The 16,130-nt window shown below is 54.1% G+C and overlaps 6 protein-coding genes across 6 annotated transcripts; 3 read left to right on the top strand and 3 right to left on the bottom strand.

Moving 5' to 3' along the window:
- Positions 1 to 92: 92 nt before the first annotated feature.
- On the top strand, positions 93 to 776 carry RHO25_004563 (uncharacterized protein; the record flags this gene model as incomplete). The annotated part of the gene is made up of 1 exon (XM_023595486.2): positions 93 to 776. The coding sequence occupies one exon, from the start codon at positions 93 to 95 to the stop codon at positions 774 to 776; it is 684 nt and encodes a 227-aa protein (XP_023456670.1).
- A 1,810-nt stretch (positions 777 to 2,586) lies between these two features.
- SNP2 (Aspartic protease snp2) lies at positions 2,587 to 3,795 on the top strand (the record flags this gene model as incomplete). The annotated part of the gene is made up of 1 exon (XM_023595485.2): positions 2,587 to 3,795. The coding sequence occupies one exon, from the start codon at positions 2,587 to 2,589 to the stop codon at positions 3,793 to 3,795; it is 1,209 nt and encodes a 402-aa protein (XP_023456671.1).
- A 193-nt stretch (positions 3,796 to 3,988) lies between these two features.
- RHO25_004561 (uncharacterized protein) lies at positions 3,989 to 5,927 on the bottom strand (the record flags this gene model as incomplete). Its single annotated transcript, XM_023595484.1, has 3 exons — positions 3,989 to 4,293; positions 4,345 to 4,454; positions 4,510 to 5,927. 3 exons carry the CDS (start codon positions 5,925 to 5,927, stop codon positions 3,989 to 3,991), a joined length of 1,833 nt encoding a protein of 610 aa, XP_023456663.1.
- Positions 5,928 to 6,880: 953 nt separating this feature from the next.
- Positions 6,881 to 9,923, bottom strand: RHO25_004560 (uncharacterized protein; the record flags this gene model as incomplete). Its single annotated transcript, XM_023595483.2, has 6 exons — positions 6,881 to 8,199; positions 8,258 to 8,456; positions 8,512 to 8,651; positions 8,832 to 9,365; positions 9,418 to 9,771; positions 9,830 to 9,923. 6 exons carry the CDS (start codon positions 9,921 to 9,923, stop codon positions 6,881 to 6,883), a joined length of 2,640 nt encoding a protein of 879 aa, XP_023456664.1.
- Positions 9,924 to 11,412: 1,489 nt separating this feature from the next.
- On the bottom strand, positions 11,413 to 13,242 carry RHO25_004559 (uncharacterized protein; the record flags this gene model as incomplete). The annotated part of the gene is made up of 1 exon (XM_023595481.2): positions 11,413 to 13,242. The coding sequence occupies one exon, from the start codon at positions 13,240 to 13,242 to the stop codon at positions 11,413 to 11,415; it is 1,830 nt and encodes a 609-aa protein (XP_023456666.1).
- A 991-nt stretch (positions 13,243 to 14,233) lies between these two features.
- On the top strand, positions 14,234 to 15,950 carry RHO25_004558 (uncharacterized protein; the record flags this gene model as incomplete). Its single annotated transcript, XM_023595480.2, has 2 exons — positions 14,234 to 14,467; positions 14,523 to 15,950. The coding sequence occupies 2 exons, from the start codon at positions 14,234 to 14,236 to the stop codon at positions 15,948 to 15,950; spliced, it is 1,662 nt and encodes a 553-aa protein (XP_023456667.1).
- Between the last annotated feature and the right edge of the window lie 180 nt (positions 15,951 to 16,130).

Below are 16,130 nucleotides of genomic sequence, written 5' to 3'. Positions count from 1 at the left end.
GCGCGATACGAACGCGCCTTACACTTCAGCATCGCGGCTTTCGGGACCGGAATTCCAGGCGACGCTGTTTCGACACCACTCTCACGCGAACGATGGCGGCTATCGATGTCAGAGACGACGTGCTCTGCTACCTTGAGAAAGAGACTTGCATGGTTGGCGAAAGCTCAATAGACACCGAATCGGAATCAGAAGAACATGACGAAAGCCACTCTCTTCGCGCTCAAGTCACGTCTCAGACGAACGAAGTTATCCTCAGCCACTGGCCCTTCGAAAGCGATGCAGCGCGGAACTCATACCTCGGCAGAGACCTGCCAGGACTAGCATGTCTCTGTTTTCCATTTGCGCTCGACGAAAGGATACACCTCATCGCAAGACTTTTTTCAATCGTATACCTGCTGGGCGAGATCGTATCCGAGCTAGACGGCGACGATGCAGAAGAATGTCTCCAGAGTCTGATGCAAGCTGTGAAGGGATACTGGGCGGACAGGACACAAGCAGAGGTGTGGATGCTTTGCGATCTCTTCGACGAGATTCGAAGTCATGAGTACATTATGGTGGAGGATATCATCGAGGCCACTTGGAGATATCTTGAGCTTCGCACGGTGCGGAGAGGGCGGCGGACGAAGCGTGAAGATAGGCGGCCGGGATTCCAGAGTACTTTCGTTGAAGCCGGTGTGCTTTTGCCATTGCATCGTTTCGCGACTGGGCTTATGATCGATGAGGAGGAGTTCAATTTTGGTAATCAAGAGCTGCTGGGTAATACAGTTCGATCATAATAGTAATGAAGCCTGCACAGCTAGGCGTCGCAGCTGGGAATGTCATTCGTGGCTCAGTGCAGTCGTCTGTGAGGACATGTGCCAGTGGTGTTAGACGTGAGCTGCCCATGCAGTCCACATGCTGAGGACGAAGTGATCACGATGCCCCAGACAATTGTGCGTGCGTCGCATGTGAAGACGCAAGACTCGTAGTTGGCTTGGCTTGTCGGACAGCTGAGCCTCGTTTGCTGGCAGGTTCGCGGGTGCACTGAGCAGCTGGACGGCAAAAGTGCCCTGCATCCCACGGCGCTGAGCCTCGTGTGGTTGGCGAGTCTGGTCACGAAGGACATTTGTTCGGTAGTGGGGTGTTGTGGTGACCGAGAAGGAGAAAATCTTGAAGCTGAGGCAAGCGCAAGGCTGACGGCTGATGCTTCCACTCTTGGCAAGCGCTTTGTCCTCGCAAAGTGCAGTCTCCTGCTCTGACCGAATCATGTCACTTCCATTCATCAATGCCAACCACGCTAACACCCACTCCCGATGGCGAATACGCAGTGAACGGCAGATCTGAAACTCATCTTCACATCCAGAGCATGACCGCTCCCGATTGATTGGCCATGCGTTTCATTGCGAAGGAGGACCTGCTCAAGATCTCGCTCACCCGACAATGCACCTACGACTCATTGGCGCCACTTGTGCGACCTGTCAAGATTGCTGTTGGCGAAGACGTGTGCGACGCCTGTGAAGCCATAGTGTAATCTCGCCGGCATCTGACGATGGAAGCCACCAGACCGGCCACGCGGCGACCCGGAAATTTTTGGACTCTGGACGGTCTTGCGTACGCTCTCAGCAGATAATGTGTAGTACAGACTGCCACATGCTCACCTCAAGCTATTCTTGCTACACCTGATGTGAAAGATGTGACGACCTCGTCGAGACTTGTGGCGCGCTGGGTCCGGCGGGCGCCGTCCGGCGATCTGCAGTCGGCGCGCACTCCAAGTACAGAAGGTAGCAGCAGTGGCTCATCTACATGTTGCTAGTCACAGGCTATGAGGGACACAACCCAGGATGTGGATAAGCTAACACAAGACTCTCACAAGCAATGGGGCGGAGCTTGTGCACATGCTTGAGCCGCGGCCAAGAGGATCTTCGCTCTCGTCGAGCCATTCAGACGCCAGAACTGCCCAGCACACCTCGATGGCGTGGGCCGCGTCTGCCATGATGTTTGCTGTCGGCCATGGCGGCAGCCACGCCGAGCCCCTTTGAGGCGCTGCTGCATGCTATCCAGGCCTTCTATTCGTTCAATTCTAATGACACCAGCGTATATCTCGGCGCTCGTCGTCTTTGTCGAACAGCTCGAAACGCATCCGACATTCGAAGCTGGCTGTCTCCACCAATACGACGTCGCGCTCAAGATCACGGGCTCCATTCGATGCCATACAACCGGTTTGCCTCTGTCGAGATTCGGCACCATCAAGCCAACAGAGATGGCACCCGTATCTCAATGTGTTGGACCCAGCTGCACAAGCCGCCTACTCAGGTAAGAATGATCGACTGACGCCAATCCTCCTTCGATGGAAGCGTCGTCCAAAGACCTGATGCTGCTCTCTTTGAGAAGTATCGCCGCGTCCAACAAAGCGGAACGCGTGACTGGGCTGAGTCGTTTGATTGCTATTCTGCCTCTCACACTAGTGCTCTGCAGATGTATCGAATCTCGTATGGAACGATATATAAGACTGCGCAGGTATCGTAGTGACAGAAGCTCATCACCCTCTCGCACTAACCTCAGGACACTCACCTTTCCCTTCTTCCACACTCATTCGAACACCTGAACATGCATTTCACATTTCTGCCGGCAGCCCTGGTGGCTTCGGCCTCTCTCACGCTGGCAGCACCAGCAGAGGTTCCAAACCGCAAGTCATTCCGCATTACACAAGTACCACGGGGCCAAGTCTACAAGAATGGCCCATATCAAATGATGAAGACCTACGGCAAATACGCAGCCCACGGTGCTGTTGCGCCATCGTTTGTCAAGGACGCTGCAGCTGCTGTGCAGAGCGGTAGTGTCGAGGCGGATCCACAGCAGTACGATCAAGCCTATCTATCGCCAGTCAACGTTGGTGGCAAGACTTTGGAGCTTGACTTCGACACTGGATCGGCGGATCTGTGGGTGTTCTCCAAGTTAATGCCTTCAAGTGAACAATCTGGCCACGCAGTGTATAGCCCCAGCTCTTCGGCCAAACAACTGCGAGGTGCTACCTGGAATATCTCGTATGGCGACGGTTCCGGAGCAAGTGGCACTGTATATGCGGACAAGGTCGCCGTTGGCAGTGTCACCGCCACTTCTCAAGCCGTTGAAGCTGCGACTTCCGTCTCCGCACAATTCTCCCAGGACCAGGACAACGATGGCCTGCTCGGCCTGGCGTTCAGCACGATCAATACTGTTAAGCCCCAGCAACAGACCACCTTCTTTGACACAGTCAAAAGCACCTTGGCAAAGCCACTTTTTGCCGTGGATTTGAAGGCTGGCGCACCTGGCACTTACGACTTTGGCTATATTGACAGCTCCAAATACAAAGGCAGCATCACGTACACACCCGTGGATAGTTCGGATGGCTTCTGGCAATTCAACGCGCAAGGATATTCCATCGGTGGTAGCAACACGACGGCCGGTGGCAGCATCGGTGCCTCCATTATGGACACAGGCACATCGCTTCTCTACCTTCCTTCTCGTGTTGCCTCTGCATACTACGCAAAAGTTCCTGGCGCCAAAATCGACAACTCGCAAGGAGGCTACACCTTGCCTTGCAGTGCAACGCCTCCAAACTTCAATGTTGCCATCGGAGGAAAGACCTTCACGGTCCCCGGCTCATACATCAACTATGCCCCAGTAGACCAATCGGGCACGACTTGCTTCGGCGGCATTCAACCCAATACTGGTATTGGATTTACAATTTTTGGTGATGTCTTCATGAAGGCAGTGTACGTTGTGTTCGACCAGAGCACCGACACTCCTCGCCTCGGTATTGCTGCACAGAGCTAGATTAACAATGGTGACACTACACCACAGAGAGAACGAAGAACAGAACACGAACGACAGAGAAATGCGTGCAGGCACCATAGCACTGGAATATTTCGTATCGTTTCTAGATGATTGTGTATGTATACAAGAACTGGCTTTTCTTATAATGATCAGCCGATAGTTTTTCCAACTCCAAATTACGGGACATTGAGTCTCAGTGGTCCATGATCTTCCAACCTTCTCTTAGTAGCGTTCTCCCAAAGAATGCCGCTCCGAGCACAACTCCGCAGCCTGCGAGAGATACGCCAGTCCACCACGCACATCGTATCCCCCAGAATATGTCTTCTGGCGTCGCTCCGTGCCTGTTGTTGGCTACTTCTACAGTGCCTGCAATACCAAGGGCTATACTGATGGAGTAGTTGACCATGGTATTGACTAAAGATGCGGCTAGGCCTTGATGTTCTGGAGGCATCGAATTCGACAATATCACCGTTGCTGCTGGGAAGCTCATGTCCATGCCTAACGAAGTCAGCAACAAGGCATTCAAAACTTCTGGGCGAGAGAACTTACCAAAAGGCATTATCAGGATTGCAACAAACATCTGCCCCCAGTATGTCTGTTTTTCTGGCTGCGTGGCTGTGATCAGTTCTCCTATGAAAAATGCCGCCATCGACACGAACCTAGGACCTCGAAGTCAGTATTACGTTGCTCTTCGCGAAGGCGTCGAACACCCACATTGTGAACGCAACTGGAGTATGCGTAAGCATGAAGCCTGTTGCTCCTGCTGCGAGGAGACCGCAAATCATCGCTGGCACATACTGCGCAGAAACGCTCAACGGACTGAACCCTCGAATATCTTCCAGGAACCTGAACGAGTAGTAAATCCAGATGCCAAACGAGCCCCAACCGATTCCAACGAGCACCATGGTGTACACCACTGTACTGCTCATCACCTTTACTGGCAAGATCGGGGAGACAGCCTTAGCTTCCACCCAGATGAATGCACCCAGAGCGCAGAGTCCCAGAATGAGTATGAAATACACGTGAGGAGTATCCCAGCCGAAAAGTGGTCCGTTGTTGAATGCCACGTTGATCAAGATCAATGACAAGACGCCCAAAAAAGAGCCTTGCAAGTCCCACGCTGGTCGATCGCTTTTGCCAGCGAATTGAGCATCGTAAGCCAATTTTTGCGGGACGATCATGATAGAGAACGCAGAGAGCAACCAAGCCGCAAGACCATAGCTCCAGAATGCCCAAGGCCACCAAGCAACTTCCGCAAACATGCTGGCGAAAATAGCACCCACCACAAATCCCCAAGGCGCCATCGCTCCAAACAACGAGAACACAATATTCTTCTTAATCCCCGGCGGATAAGCTCTCCCCAGCAAAGCCAGCGCATTCGGAGCCAGAAGCGCAGCCCCAAGCCCTTGGAACGCCCGACAAATATCAAAGAAGATTTGATCTCCAATATACGCCGAAAATCCCGCAAAAGCAGACCAAGATCCCAGAAAAAAGTATCCAAACGTAAAAATCCTCTTGTGGCCCAGAATATCGCCCATACGTCCAGAAATCAGGATGAAAGTCCCGACAGTCAGTGAAAAGGCAGCAGCGAACCAAGCCTGCTCTCCAGGGTTTGTAACTCCCAAATCCTCAGCAATGAATTTCATCGGAGCGATCGATTGACCTAATCCAGCAAGACCCATGAATTGAGCCATAATAACGACTCCGATGAAGAGGGTTTCGTGCCAAATCGGAATACCCAGCGATGACCGCGAAGATGAATGGCCTGGAGAAAGTGGCCTGGATAATCTGCTGTATTCATCATCATCGTCTTCTTCGTCCATATGTTCCTCATTTTCATCTTTCTCGGATTCTCCTCCTCCTCCTCCTCTTCCATACCCTCCAAAACCACCAGACTCCAAATAAAATGTGGATCTCTCCCTTCCGTTTCCGTATGTCAGAGGTAAATTCGAGAATCGTTCCGGGAAGTCTTCTCCTAAGGATTCGACTCGAGAATGGATCGAAATATGTCGAGACTTGTATACCATCGGCGGACTGGCATGCTCGAAATCTGTATCCGCTTGTTCTCCAGAATAACGGTCCTTTCCAGCCACACCATGATGGTGTTCATTGCTCCTTATGCGCGCAGCCATGATCCGCAAGAGAGGCTCTCTGCCGCTTGGTCGAAAGAGTGTGAGATTTTCCCTGCAGCAGACAGAACTGCAATCCAGCGGCTCCTGCTGGTAATGCAAGATGCAATGCATCTGACTACCCATGAATGCCGTCTGTGTTTACGAGACCGTGAACGTTTCGTTGCGACCAGCGACGGACGTTGTATTCGTCTGGGCTAAATGGCTGCATTGTACCATCAAAAGTGCTGGGCGTTACGAAGCAGCACGAATCAAAAACTGAAGCATCTTGTCGAGTCTCCATAGATATCAGCGCAGAGTGCGTCGCTTGCACGTCCATCAGCTTGTTATTGTTCATTTGGCCTCGACTCTATTAGACGTGCATCTTGGTGCAACGGCCTGACCAGTCACGTCCACAACGGTAGGATCGAGCTCACAGGTGCATTGCAATCCAACGATACCCTAATCAATCGTGGCTACAAGGACCCCTACTGTGACGTTCTTGTACTGGAGTTGGAGACCGCACAGGCATGGCGGAGTTTTTCAGTCAGATGTCGTGAACAAGGTCCTGTGACGTTGCCAGTCGTGGGTACCATGTGACCATCTCTGTGATCAGAAGAGTCTTCCAGAAACATTTGGGAATGCACAGAATGTGCTGAGACGACAACTTTCTGTATGATGACATTGCAAAACTAAAAAAGAGCGACAGCCAAGCATCTTGCCAGGACAATCGAGTGCTATTACTAACTGGGGGATCTGTGTGTAGACTTTTCTCATTTCTTCAAACGCAGCAGTGGTATCATTTGTTCCGTAACACTCCAGAACATGTAAAACGAATTGGGTATCATCCCGCTATCGCCAACGCCAAACGGCAGTCGTGACAATTCTCGAAATTGGGGTATCGTGATCAATCGGCAATCAGGTCGACAGACGCGACCAGATTTGAGCACCGTGGGCATGAGCATCGTAGACGTCGTTTAGATCTGGCGAGTTGGCTGGAAGGCACCATCGACCTGGTTGCTGAAGGACAGACCCGGCTGACCGTTGGCAGTACCGTGTGGGGTGTTCTGAGCCACGGACAGGTCTGCGGCAGAGCGGACAGTGCCTGGAGCAGCACCACCAGCGGCTCCGCCTGCAGGAGTGTCTCTCAGACCCCCCTGGGTGACCTGGTGAGGCTTGCGAACGACCTTGGGAGCGGCTGGCAGACTCTTGGTCTCGCTGGCAGATCCGATGCTGAAGATCGGGCTCTCCCACTTGTCACCCTTGGCGGCAAGCTCCTGGTATTCCGTGGCCTTGGTGGAGATACCGCCTGGCAGCGAGATGTTCTTGAAGATGGAGTCGTTCTGGGTGACGGCCACGTTGACGCTGGTCTCCTTGGCCTTCTCCTTGGCAGCCTCCTTCTTCTGTTGACCCTTCTGCATCTGCTTCTGGAAGGCGTTGAAGTACCTCTGGTAGATGTTCTGGAGGTTCTCTGGGTCTGGGTTGTTCTTGGCCTCCTCGACGGCGCGGTCGACTTCTTGCTTGACCTCCCAGAGGAGGCCATCGAGCTGCTGCACACTGTCGCGGACTTGCTTCTCAACGACCTTCTGGATGACAGGACGCAAGACCTTGAGGAGGACTGGCTTGAAGAGGCTGAACAGCAGCTTGTGGTTCGACTGCTTGACCTTGATGTTCACATTCTTCACATCAACATTGATGGTGTTGATCTTGAAGAAGTGAGAACGATCCTTCTTGTCGGCAGTCTCCATGGCGACCTTGAAGCTGAGACCGGTGCCACCAAGGAAAATGTCCAACACACCCTTGTCGGTGATGCTTGGGAAGCCTTGCTTCTTCTTGACGTAGTACGCAACGTCGCGCAGATCCATCTGGATACCAGAGGCTGCAAGCATGACCTTGTTCTTGTTCTTAGATTGGAAGCCCTTGCGTCCCCAACGCCAGTAGTTGTCAGAGCCGAATTCAAACATGTTTGGTGCGAGGTTGTCGCCCTCGAGGACGAGGTTCTCAACAATGGCATCGATCTGTGGGTCAGAGACCTCGATGCGTGGAATTGGGACGTAGCGGACGTTCTCGAAGAAGGCAGGAATCAGCACTTCCGTAAGATCCTTGACCAAGTGTGGCTTGAACTCCGGCTTTCCGTCAGAATCGTTGCCGAGATCCTTGAACAGCTTGTCCATTGCATCGCCGAACTCCTTGTTCAAAGTGTCCTCCTCGAACTGGCTGGCAAGGAACTTAACCTCGTCGACGATACGATCGGTGTGGTTGCGGTAACGGTTGCGGAGGAGGAAGTTGCCCTGGTCTATCGCACATGTGTCAGTGAGGTGGTAAGACAGCAGACTCGCAGGCCAAGCACGTACCGTAGAGCTTGTTCCATTCCTCGTTGGACTCGTCCTGCAGGACGTAGCCCTGCTCTTGGAGGCATCGGCGGATGAAGCGGTTGAGGCCTCGGAAGAAGTTCTTGAGTTCTGGGTCGCGGTCGGCATCCTTGTAGATCTGGTTGACCGATTCGAAGAGGTCATCGAACGAAGTGCTGTTCGCGAAACGCTCAAGGAGAGTCTTTATAGAAGTCAGCATTTGCTGACGCTCTCGAGTAAAATCTAGTTCAACGCACCCTGAGGTCAGCTTCCGCGATGGTAAGGGAGTCCTGGCTGTGGGCACCTTTCACGGCTCCAGTGGATTGAGCCGCCACATCCTTGGTGTGGCCAGTGTATTCCTCGGCCAGACGGAGAAGAGTGTCAATGGCCTGTTGGTCTGTGAATTCCGTTAGTAAGGGCTGTCAATGTCAGTAGGCGAGGACCGCGGACAAGTGCAGCGTCCACTGCCACGTGCTGATTTTCCAGCAGCGACGGAGGAGGCACTGTAAAGGGAACGACCATGGTATGAATGGCCGGTGTGTTCCTTGTCCGCGGTCCTTACCCGGAGGCAACTTACAGTCTTGGTGTCCTTGGATCTCGACGATCATCTTCTTCAGGCGGTAGATGGTCTGCTCGCGACGCTCCTTTGGAACCTTCTTCTGGAAGTATTCCTTAGTCTGCTGTCGGTATTCGCGAACCTTCTGCTTGTCGTTCTCGTCCATCTGGTCCCATGTCTTCTGCTTGGCGCGATCCTTTGCGGCTTGCGCACCTTGCTGCACGTCAAGGCCAGTTGATCCGCCAGTCTGCTGCTCGCGGCGAGCAAGCTCTGCAGCGTCGGCTGGATCACGGGAACCGCTCGGGTGAGCAGCCTGGGTGGCATCACCAGCGACCTCCTTAGCATGTTCCTTCGCTTCCTGCTTGCCAATTGGAACGTTGGACTTGATTTGGTTGCGGATGTTCTCCTTGGAGAGATCTGGAGCCTCATGCCAAGTGTTGTCCTCGGCGGGCTTGTCGATCTGCGCAAGACGCTCCTCGTCTGGGTTGACTACAGCCGCGGCGTTTTGTGCGGCGTCGCCGGCAATGTCACGAAGCAAGACAACAGAGTCGCTCACTGTGACGACGTCAGTAAATTGTCGATTTTCACCTGCTGTGGCGGCACGTACAGAGTTTACGGAACTGGCCGTTGGTGATGATGAGCTGTCCGAGTGTGCGCAGACCCTCCAAAGCTTGCTGGCCGTGCTGCTCTGCAGTGGCCTTGTCAATGGGAGCGCCAGGAGCCTTGGCATCACCGGCACCGATGGCCTGTGTTTGCCAGATGAAGTCTTGCAGGAGGTTGCCCTCGTTCTTGGTCAACATCAGGACCTTGGCCTTTTCAATGACGTTGCGCAGGTCGGAAACGAGCTTCTGGCCATCGGCCGAGAGCTTTGTGTTGGGTTGTGACATGCCCTTCCAAGCGAGCGCGGTGTTCATTGCCACGTCGATCTGCTTGTTGGAAGGGACCTTGCCCTTGGCAAATGCTACAGAGGTGGTCAGCACGTCGCGAGAATTGAATGGGAACAGGCATTGGGGCGATACCTGAGTAGATGCCATAGAGCTGGAGCTTGGCGTTGATGTCCTTCTCCTTGATCTTGTTGTCGGTCGGCACGTTGACCGCTTTTGAGGAAGCCATTGTGGCGTCTGTTCGTGTGTTCTGGGGGGCGAGTGATATTACGGAGTGCTGCTCGGGGTCGAGGTCACGAAGACGGACAGCTTCGTCGTGCGTCTGGCTGGCTGACTGGTTCGCAGCAGTAGTTCTGTCGGTCGCGGCGCGTGCTGGTCTGCAACACGGACACTATCCGCAGCAAGGCGTTATCCTGTCGGGAAGCGATGCGAAATACGATGCGCAACTGGGGGTATCTCTGGGGTATTAAGCTGCGCGCGCTGATGAGAAGAGTCAAACAGTGTGGAATGTTTGGGAGAAAAGGGCAAAGAGGGAGGAGGGAAAGCCGTTTGTTTGCGGTTGCGGGAAGGCAGTTGTAAAGAAGGTGCTACGGTCTGTGCTTCACTTTGTCGACGAGCTATGACGACAGGGAGCTGTGATGGTGACGGGCGGTTGAGCGAGCTCCTCTTTTTCGACCGCCAACCCAGCCCATACGAACGAGCGCACACTACGACGTGCACACGCACCGCACCGCGCTCGAAATGATGCGCGGCGCCTAGGCCAGCAGCAGCCCGTCATATGTGCGCAGCCGGCGGACGGTGCCTTGATTTCGCAGCGCCTGGCGCGTACGCTGCATGCCTCCCAAGACGACCTTGCCTGGCCGCATCGCATCGCATCGCATCGCGCTGACGTCGCCCGGCAGACTTGCAGATCGCAATCGCCCTTTGTGCCTGTCTTGTCCCTTTTGTCTGCCCGAAACCCCCTCAACACGTCTCTCACCCACCGCTCTGCCTGCATCATATGCCCGCCGCCTATGCTGCGCACTGCGCTGTGCCGTCGTGCGCGCGGTGCACCTCTGCTGCTCATCTGCTTTGCTGGGGCGACGAGCAGGTTCCCTCGACAACCACGACGTGATCGCCCACCGCTCGGCACCAAACGCTGGGGAAATTGACCATAGCGCCTGCACGGGCCTTTGCGCCTCAGGAACTGGCGATTTCAATGGGCTCGGTGTGGCTTAGACTTTCCGATCGGACGCCATGTGTCTCCATCAGTGGCGCTGCCACCAAGCGTCGCTTCCACCGCACACACATCAAATGTCAAATCAAAAAGGAAGTCGGCCGCCAATAGCACGAGAAGCCACGTCCCCAGTGCGCGGCTTTGCTTTGCAACTGTGGTTTGAACAAGTCCACATGACACCACGTCCCTTACACTGTTCGTGCCACATGGCCGCGGATCCAGATGCTCCAAGAGCCGACCGTGAAACCATGCACCCGTCCTGCAGTAAATTAGCATCTACACCTCCATCCAACCATGACACCTATGTTGAAACCATCTGCGACTGAGCTTTCTTTGAAAAGGTACGCGCCACACAATTGTGAAGACTACATGCAACGACTGGGGTCTGCCTCCGAAGAGATTGAGGCTTCCCTGCTGGTCAGTCTGGCCGCGGGCACTACTTTGACGCGCTGCATGGATCTCTCTGGGGCATGTAAACGAATGTGGAACGTTCAACCTTGCATCATAAAATGCTCGTTCCGAACATGCTATACATACGCTGGAAGCCCTTGAGTGCCGACTCCGGGTTATCTAACTCAATGCCATACTCTTCGATGCAGCATTGGAATGGTTTATTGCTGAGCGCCTCTCCTGCGGCCGTCTCCAGAAGGTTTCCCCACAACAAGAACAGCTTCTCTCTGAGCTGACTCAACATTTCAGGTCGGTGCCGCAGATCGTCTGGATCATCCAGGTCACGTAGAAGGAACTGCGCCTGGTCGTGGTGCACATGCACCCAAAGTGAACTTCGCTCACTCGCTTTGCCATTATCACCAGCTTCTTCCAGTAGCAAGGAGAAGGACCACTCGTATTTGGGCGATGCCTCGTAGTAACATGCATCTGGGTCATGGTTGTTGACACCAAGCTGAACGGCAAACTCCTCAAGTGCCTTGGGATGGTAGTCAATCACCCGCACTGTTGCCCGATACTTTGCATTCATGAAGGGAAGGGTATAGCGCACTCCATTGGGTGTCTGGTTGACGTGGCGCACATTGTCCACATCGAGAATCTCCTTGACGCTAAAAAACACCTCCCCCTCGTCGTGGTGGCATCGAACGTTTGGGTTCATGGCAATGCCATCGTCCTTGGCTGCAGCTGCAGCTGCCGCAGCCTTTCTCTCTTTCTTCTCGCGCTTCTTCGCTGCTTTCGACTTCTTTTGCGCCGCAGATTGCTCTTTCTGGCCAAGTTTGGCCCCTCGATCCAACCAGTATTTCTCTTTTCGCTTCAACATAGCCTGACATTCTGGGCCAGAGGTGTCCTTGATCCGGTGTATTTTGATCTTGGTATCGTCCTGATGGTCTGGCCACATGTCGCCCTCCATAAAAGCCTCGGATTTGGTCCTCCGCTTCACGTTTCTCAGCAGCACGAGGTCACCCTCATTCAGATTATTTGCCGCGAAGGCGGCGTGAGGAGGCTTGACATTGATCTTCATCACAAGATGTCCAAATGGCCCGCGCCAGCTCTTCTTGGGCGCATTACTGTAGCCAAAAACATCCCCGTCCCGTTCTTCCGACGTCTCGTCTTCTGGAGGGGCGTAGTACCGCAAGTATTCGTTGGCCGTATAGTCAGTGACATAGAGATCGCACCCTCCATACTGTGTTGGAAAACACTTTACCACAAACCCAACCATGTCTGCAAAGTCCCAAGTGCGCAGATCTTCAATCAATCTGAACTTGGGGCCGAATCCACTTACTGCTGCGTTGAAGTTTTCAGATATCCTTTGTCGTTTAGCTGGCCGACGATCGGCAGAGTCATATTCCTCTTCAAGGGCACGGCTTGCTGCTTTGGCATGTAAAGCCTGTACTCTGCCCTTCATTTCCACTTTGATGTTCATGATGTACTCTTGTTCGAGTAGATCAAATTTCGCTTTATCTTTCTCCGTCCCCAGCCGCTCGATCAGGCTTTTGGTATAGGCGTAGTTGAACGCAGGATCTGGGATAGCCGCTTCTGGAAATACAAGGCAGGCGGTGGACCAGTTCGTTAAAGCGATACGCTGATGTTCCCAAGTCGCCATTTTCACGTTGCGGAACATCACGACATCCCCGATGCTGCGGATTTTCGGCAGACTATCGGCGTCCTCCCTGAAAGAACGGCATGTCAGACCTTGTGAGCCCTCTGCTGCCATGGACAGTCTGTAGTCCAACAATCGGAATGTGAGCATGCTCTGACCAGTCCTCGTGGTCATTGGCTCCATGAAGTCGACCACTACTCCGATGATATTGACAAAGGCGCCCTCAGGCTGCTTATGTGCAGCCGCGAGGTCTATGAACCCCTTCGGCGGCGTTGCGATTGACATGATGACCTCGATGACCAGGTATGAATCTGCGAGATCTTTCAAGGACGGAGCTCGCTAATCGCGCGATGGCTCAAAGTTGTCGGCAGAAAGTAGTTGTGTCTTAGGCAAACCTCTGCAGCGCAATGGTGCTGAGGACACGACAAGTTTAGTGATTACTTCTGATCTTGCGCCTGCGCGTCCAGCTGTCCCAGTGATGTCTGGTATCTGCCAACATGTTACAGGGTATGCAATCTTGATGAGTCGCGGCGAGCTGCAGTGAACGACATCCGGCAGGTTGACAACAGCGGCCAAGCCGTGGTCGAACGCCGTGAACAATGGACGTGAGGCCGTGCTGGATCGGGTGTCCACAGTCGTTGCTTCTGCGCACTTCTGTTTGCTCAACAGTTGCTACTGGCAACGTGATCCGCGGCCGCAAAAATAGGTGTGTTCATCTCTGGATGTTGCTAGCAATTCGGTCGCGTGAGACAGACGCGCCTCGCGTGGAGTTTGACTGAAAGGCTATCATCCTGCGTTGCACGTGAATAGTCTTGAGTCTGCAGGGTCCGATGCGAAAGCATTGTCCGCGACAGAGACACTTCACCGCCGTTCGCGAACCCGCCTGCCTGCCGTTTGCTGCCAGCGTGCCGCCCGAGCAATCAGTCGACTGGACATTTCGCTCACTCTCCTCACTCACTGCTGCTAGCGGTCGCAGCTCGTTCGACACCTCTAAATCCGGCCGAACACGGTACCCCTCGATTGTTGCCTCGTGCCACGACTTTTCCACGGACAGAACGAATCACAAGCGAGGAGCGGGACTAGTCAACTGCTGTGTTTTTAGAGAAGTCGACTACTTGCGGCGTCACACACATCTTCCTTCCCTCTGCAGCTGCTCATCCAGATCTTCAAGTCAAGTGCCACCAGATCGCGGTCTCAGCTCAGCCTGTGAACACCCCGCGTCCGGCCTTTCGCTACAGCATCACCCATTACTTGACTCGCACGAGAACCGGCAAACATGGCGGAGCGCTACATACCCGAACACCGCCGCAACAACTTCAAGGCGAAGAGCACGTTCAAGCCTGACGAGCTTCGCCGCCGCCGCGAGGAACAGCAGGTTGAGATTCGCAAGCAGAAGCGCGAGGAGAACCTCGCCAAGCGACGAGGCATCGGTGCGGGCGGGGACCGACTGGGAGCGTCGCTCGGCGCTGCTCCTGACAGCGACGATGAGGGTGCCACGAATGAGAGTCAGGTACGTACTCGCTCTGATCCCCTTCTTTGATTTCCATGACTGACGAGCAACGTAGCTGGACGAAGAGCTCCCACAGATGGTGCGGGGCGTGTTTTCAGATAAGATCGAGGATCAAATCGCAGCTACCACCAAATTCCGAAAACTGCTCTCGAAAGAACGCAACCCGCCTATCGAGCGAGTCATCGAGAACAACGTCGTCCCGAGATTCGTCGAATTCCTTCGCTCCCCACACACGCTTGTTCAGTTCGAGGCAGCCTGGGCCCTGACCAACATCGCCTCTGGCTCAGCCCAGCAAACACAGGTGGTCATTGAACACGGAGCAGTACCGATCTTTGTCGAACTGTTGAGCAGCCCGGAGCCAGATGTTCGAGAGCAAGCCGTTTGGGCACTGGGAAACATCGCAGGAGACAGCCCGGCATGCAGAGATTTTGTGCTTGCTCAGGGCGCTCTACAGCCACTTGTGCGCCTCCTCGGCGACAGTCGCAAGCTAAGCATGCTCCGCAACGCAACTTGGACACTCAGCAACTTCTGCCGTGGCAAGACACCACAACCAGACTGGAACACCATCGCGCCAGCGCTTCCTGTGCTCGCCAAATTGGTCTATTCCCTCGACGATGAGGTCCTCATTGATGCGTGCTGGGCTATTTCCTACCTCAGCGACGGCTCCAACGACAAGATTCAGGCTGTCATCGAGGCCAACATTCCTCGTCGACTAGTCGAGCTGCTCATGCACGCTTCGACATCCGTTCAGACTCCGGCTCTCCGTTCAGTGGGCAACATCGTCACCGGAGATGACGTTCAGACCCAACTCATCATCAACTGCGGAGCTCTGACGGCTCTTCTGTCCCTATTGAGCAGCACCAAGGACGGCATTCGCAAGGAGGCATGTTGGACGATTTCCAACATCACAGCTGGTAACAGCACACAGATCCAAGCTGTGATCGATGCGAACATCATTCCGCCACTGATCCACCTTCTGAGCCACGGTGATTTTAAGACACGCAAAGAGGCTTGCTGGGCGATCAGCAATGCTACAAGCGGTGGCCTGCAGAAGCCCGACCAGATCCGCTACCTTGTTCAACAGGGTGCCATTCGCCCGCTGTGCGACCTCCTCGCCTGCCCTGACAACAAGATTATCCAAGTCGCTCTCGATGGTTTGGAGAACATCTTGAAGGTTGGTGACATGGACAAAGAGGCACAAGACGGTAGCGCGGAGCCACCAGTCAACAAATACGCGCTGTTTATTGAGGACTGCGGAGGCATGGAGAAGATTCACGACTGCCAGAACAACAGCAACGAGGAGATCTACATGAAGGCCTACAACATCATTGAGAAGTACTTCTCGGATGAAGATGGCGATGCCGAGGTTAACGATCTCGCACCTGCTCAGGGCCAGGACGGTCAGTTCGGTTTCGGTGCTCAGCAACAACAGTCGAACTTCAACTTCGCTAACGGTGGCGACGGTGAGAGCATGGATATGTAAGGATCTCCAAGAACTGCATCCGAGTCCCTCTCAAGCCACGGCGCATAGCGTACGGCCTTGGTGTCTTTTGACACAGAGGTCCGTAATGCATGACAGCTTCGAGCACTTCAAATGCAGCGGTAAGTTAGCAGCCGGGACTGTATGGCCGTCGAAGTCGATGACCATGCGTGCATCCACGGT

Source organism: Cercospora beticola, chromosome 3 (assembly GCF_033473495.1).
Source record: "Cercospora beticola chromosome 3, complete sequence".
NCBI classification, from domain to species: domain Eukaryota; kingdom Fungi; phylum Ascomycota; class Dothideomycetes; order Mycosphaerellales; family Mycosphaerellaceae; genus Cercospora; species Cercospora beticola.
This window is presented reverse-complemented; position numbering and strand designations above follow the sequence as displayed.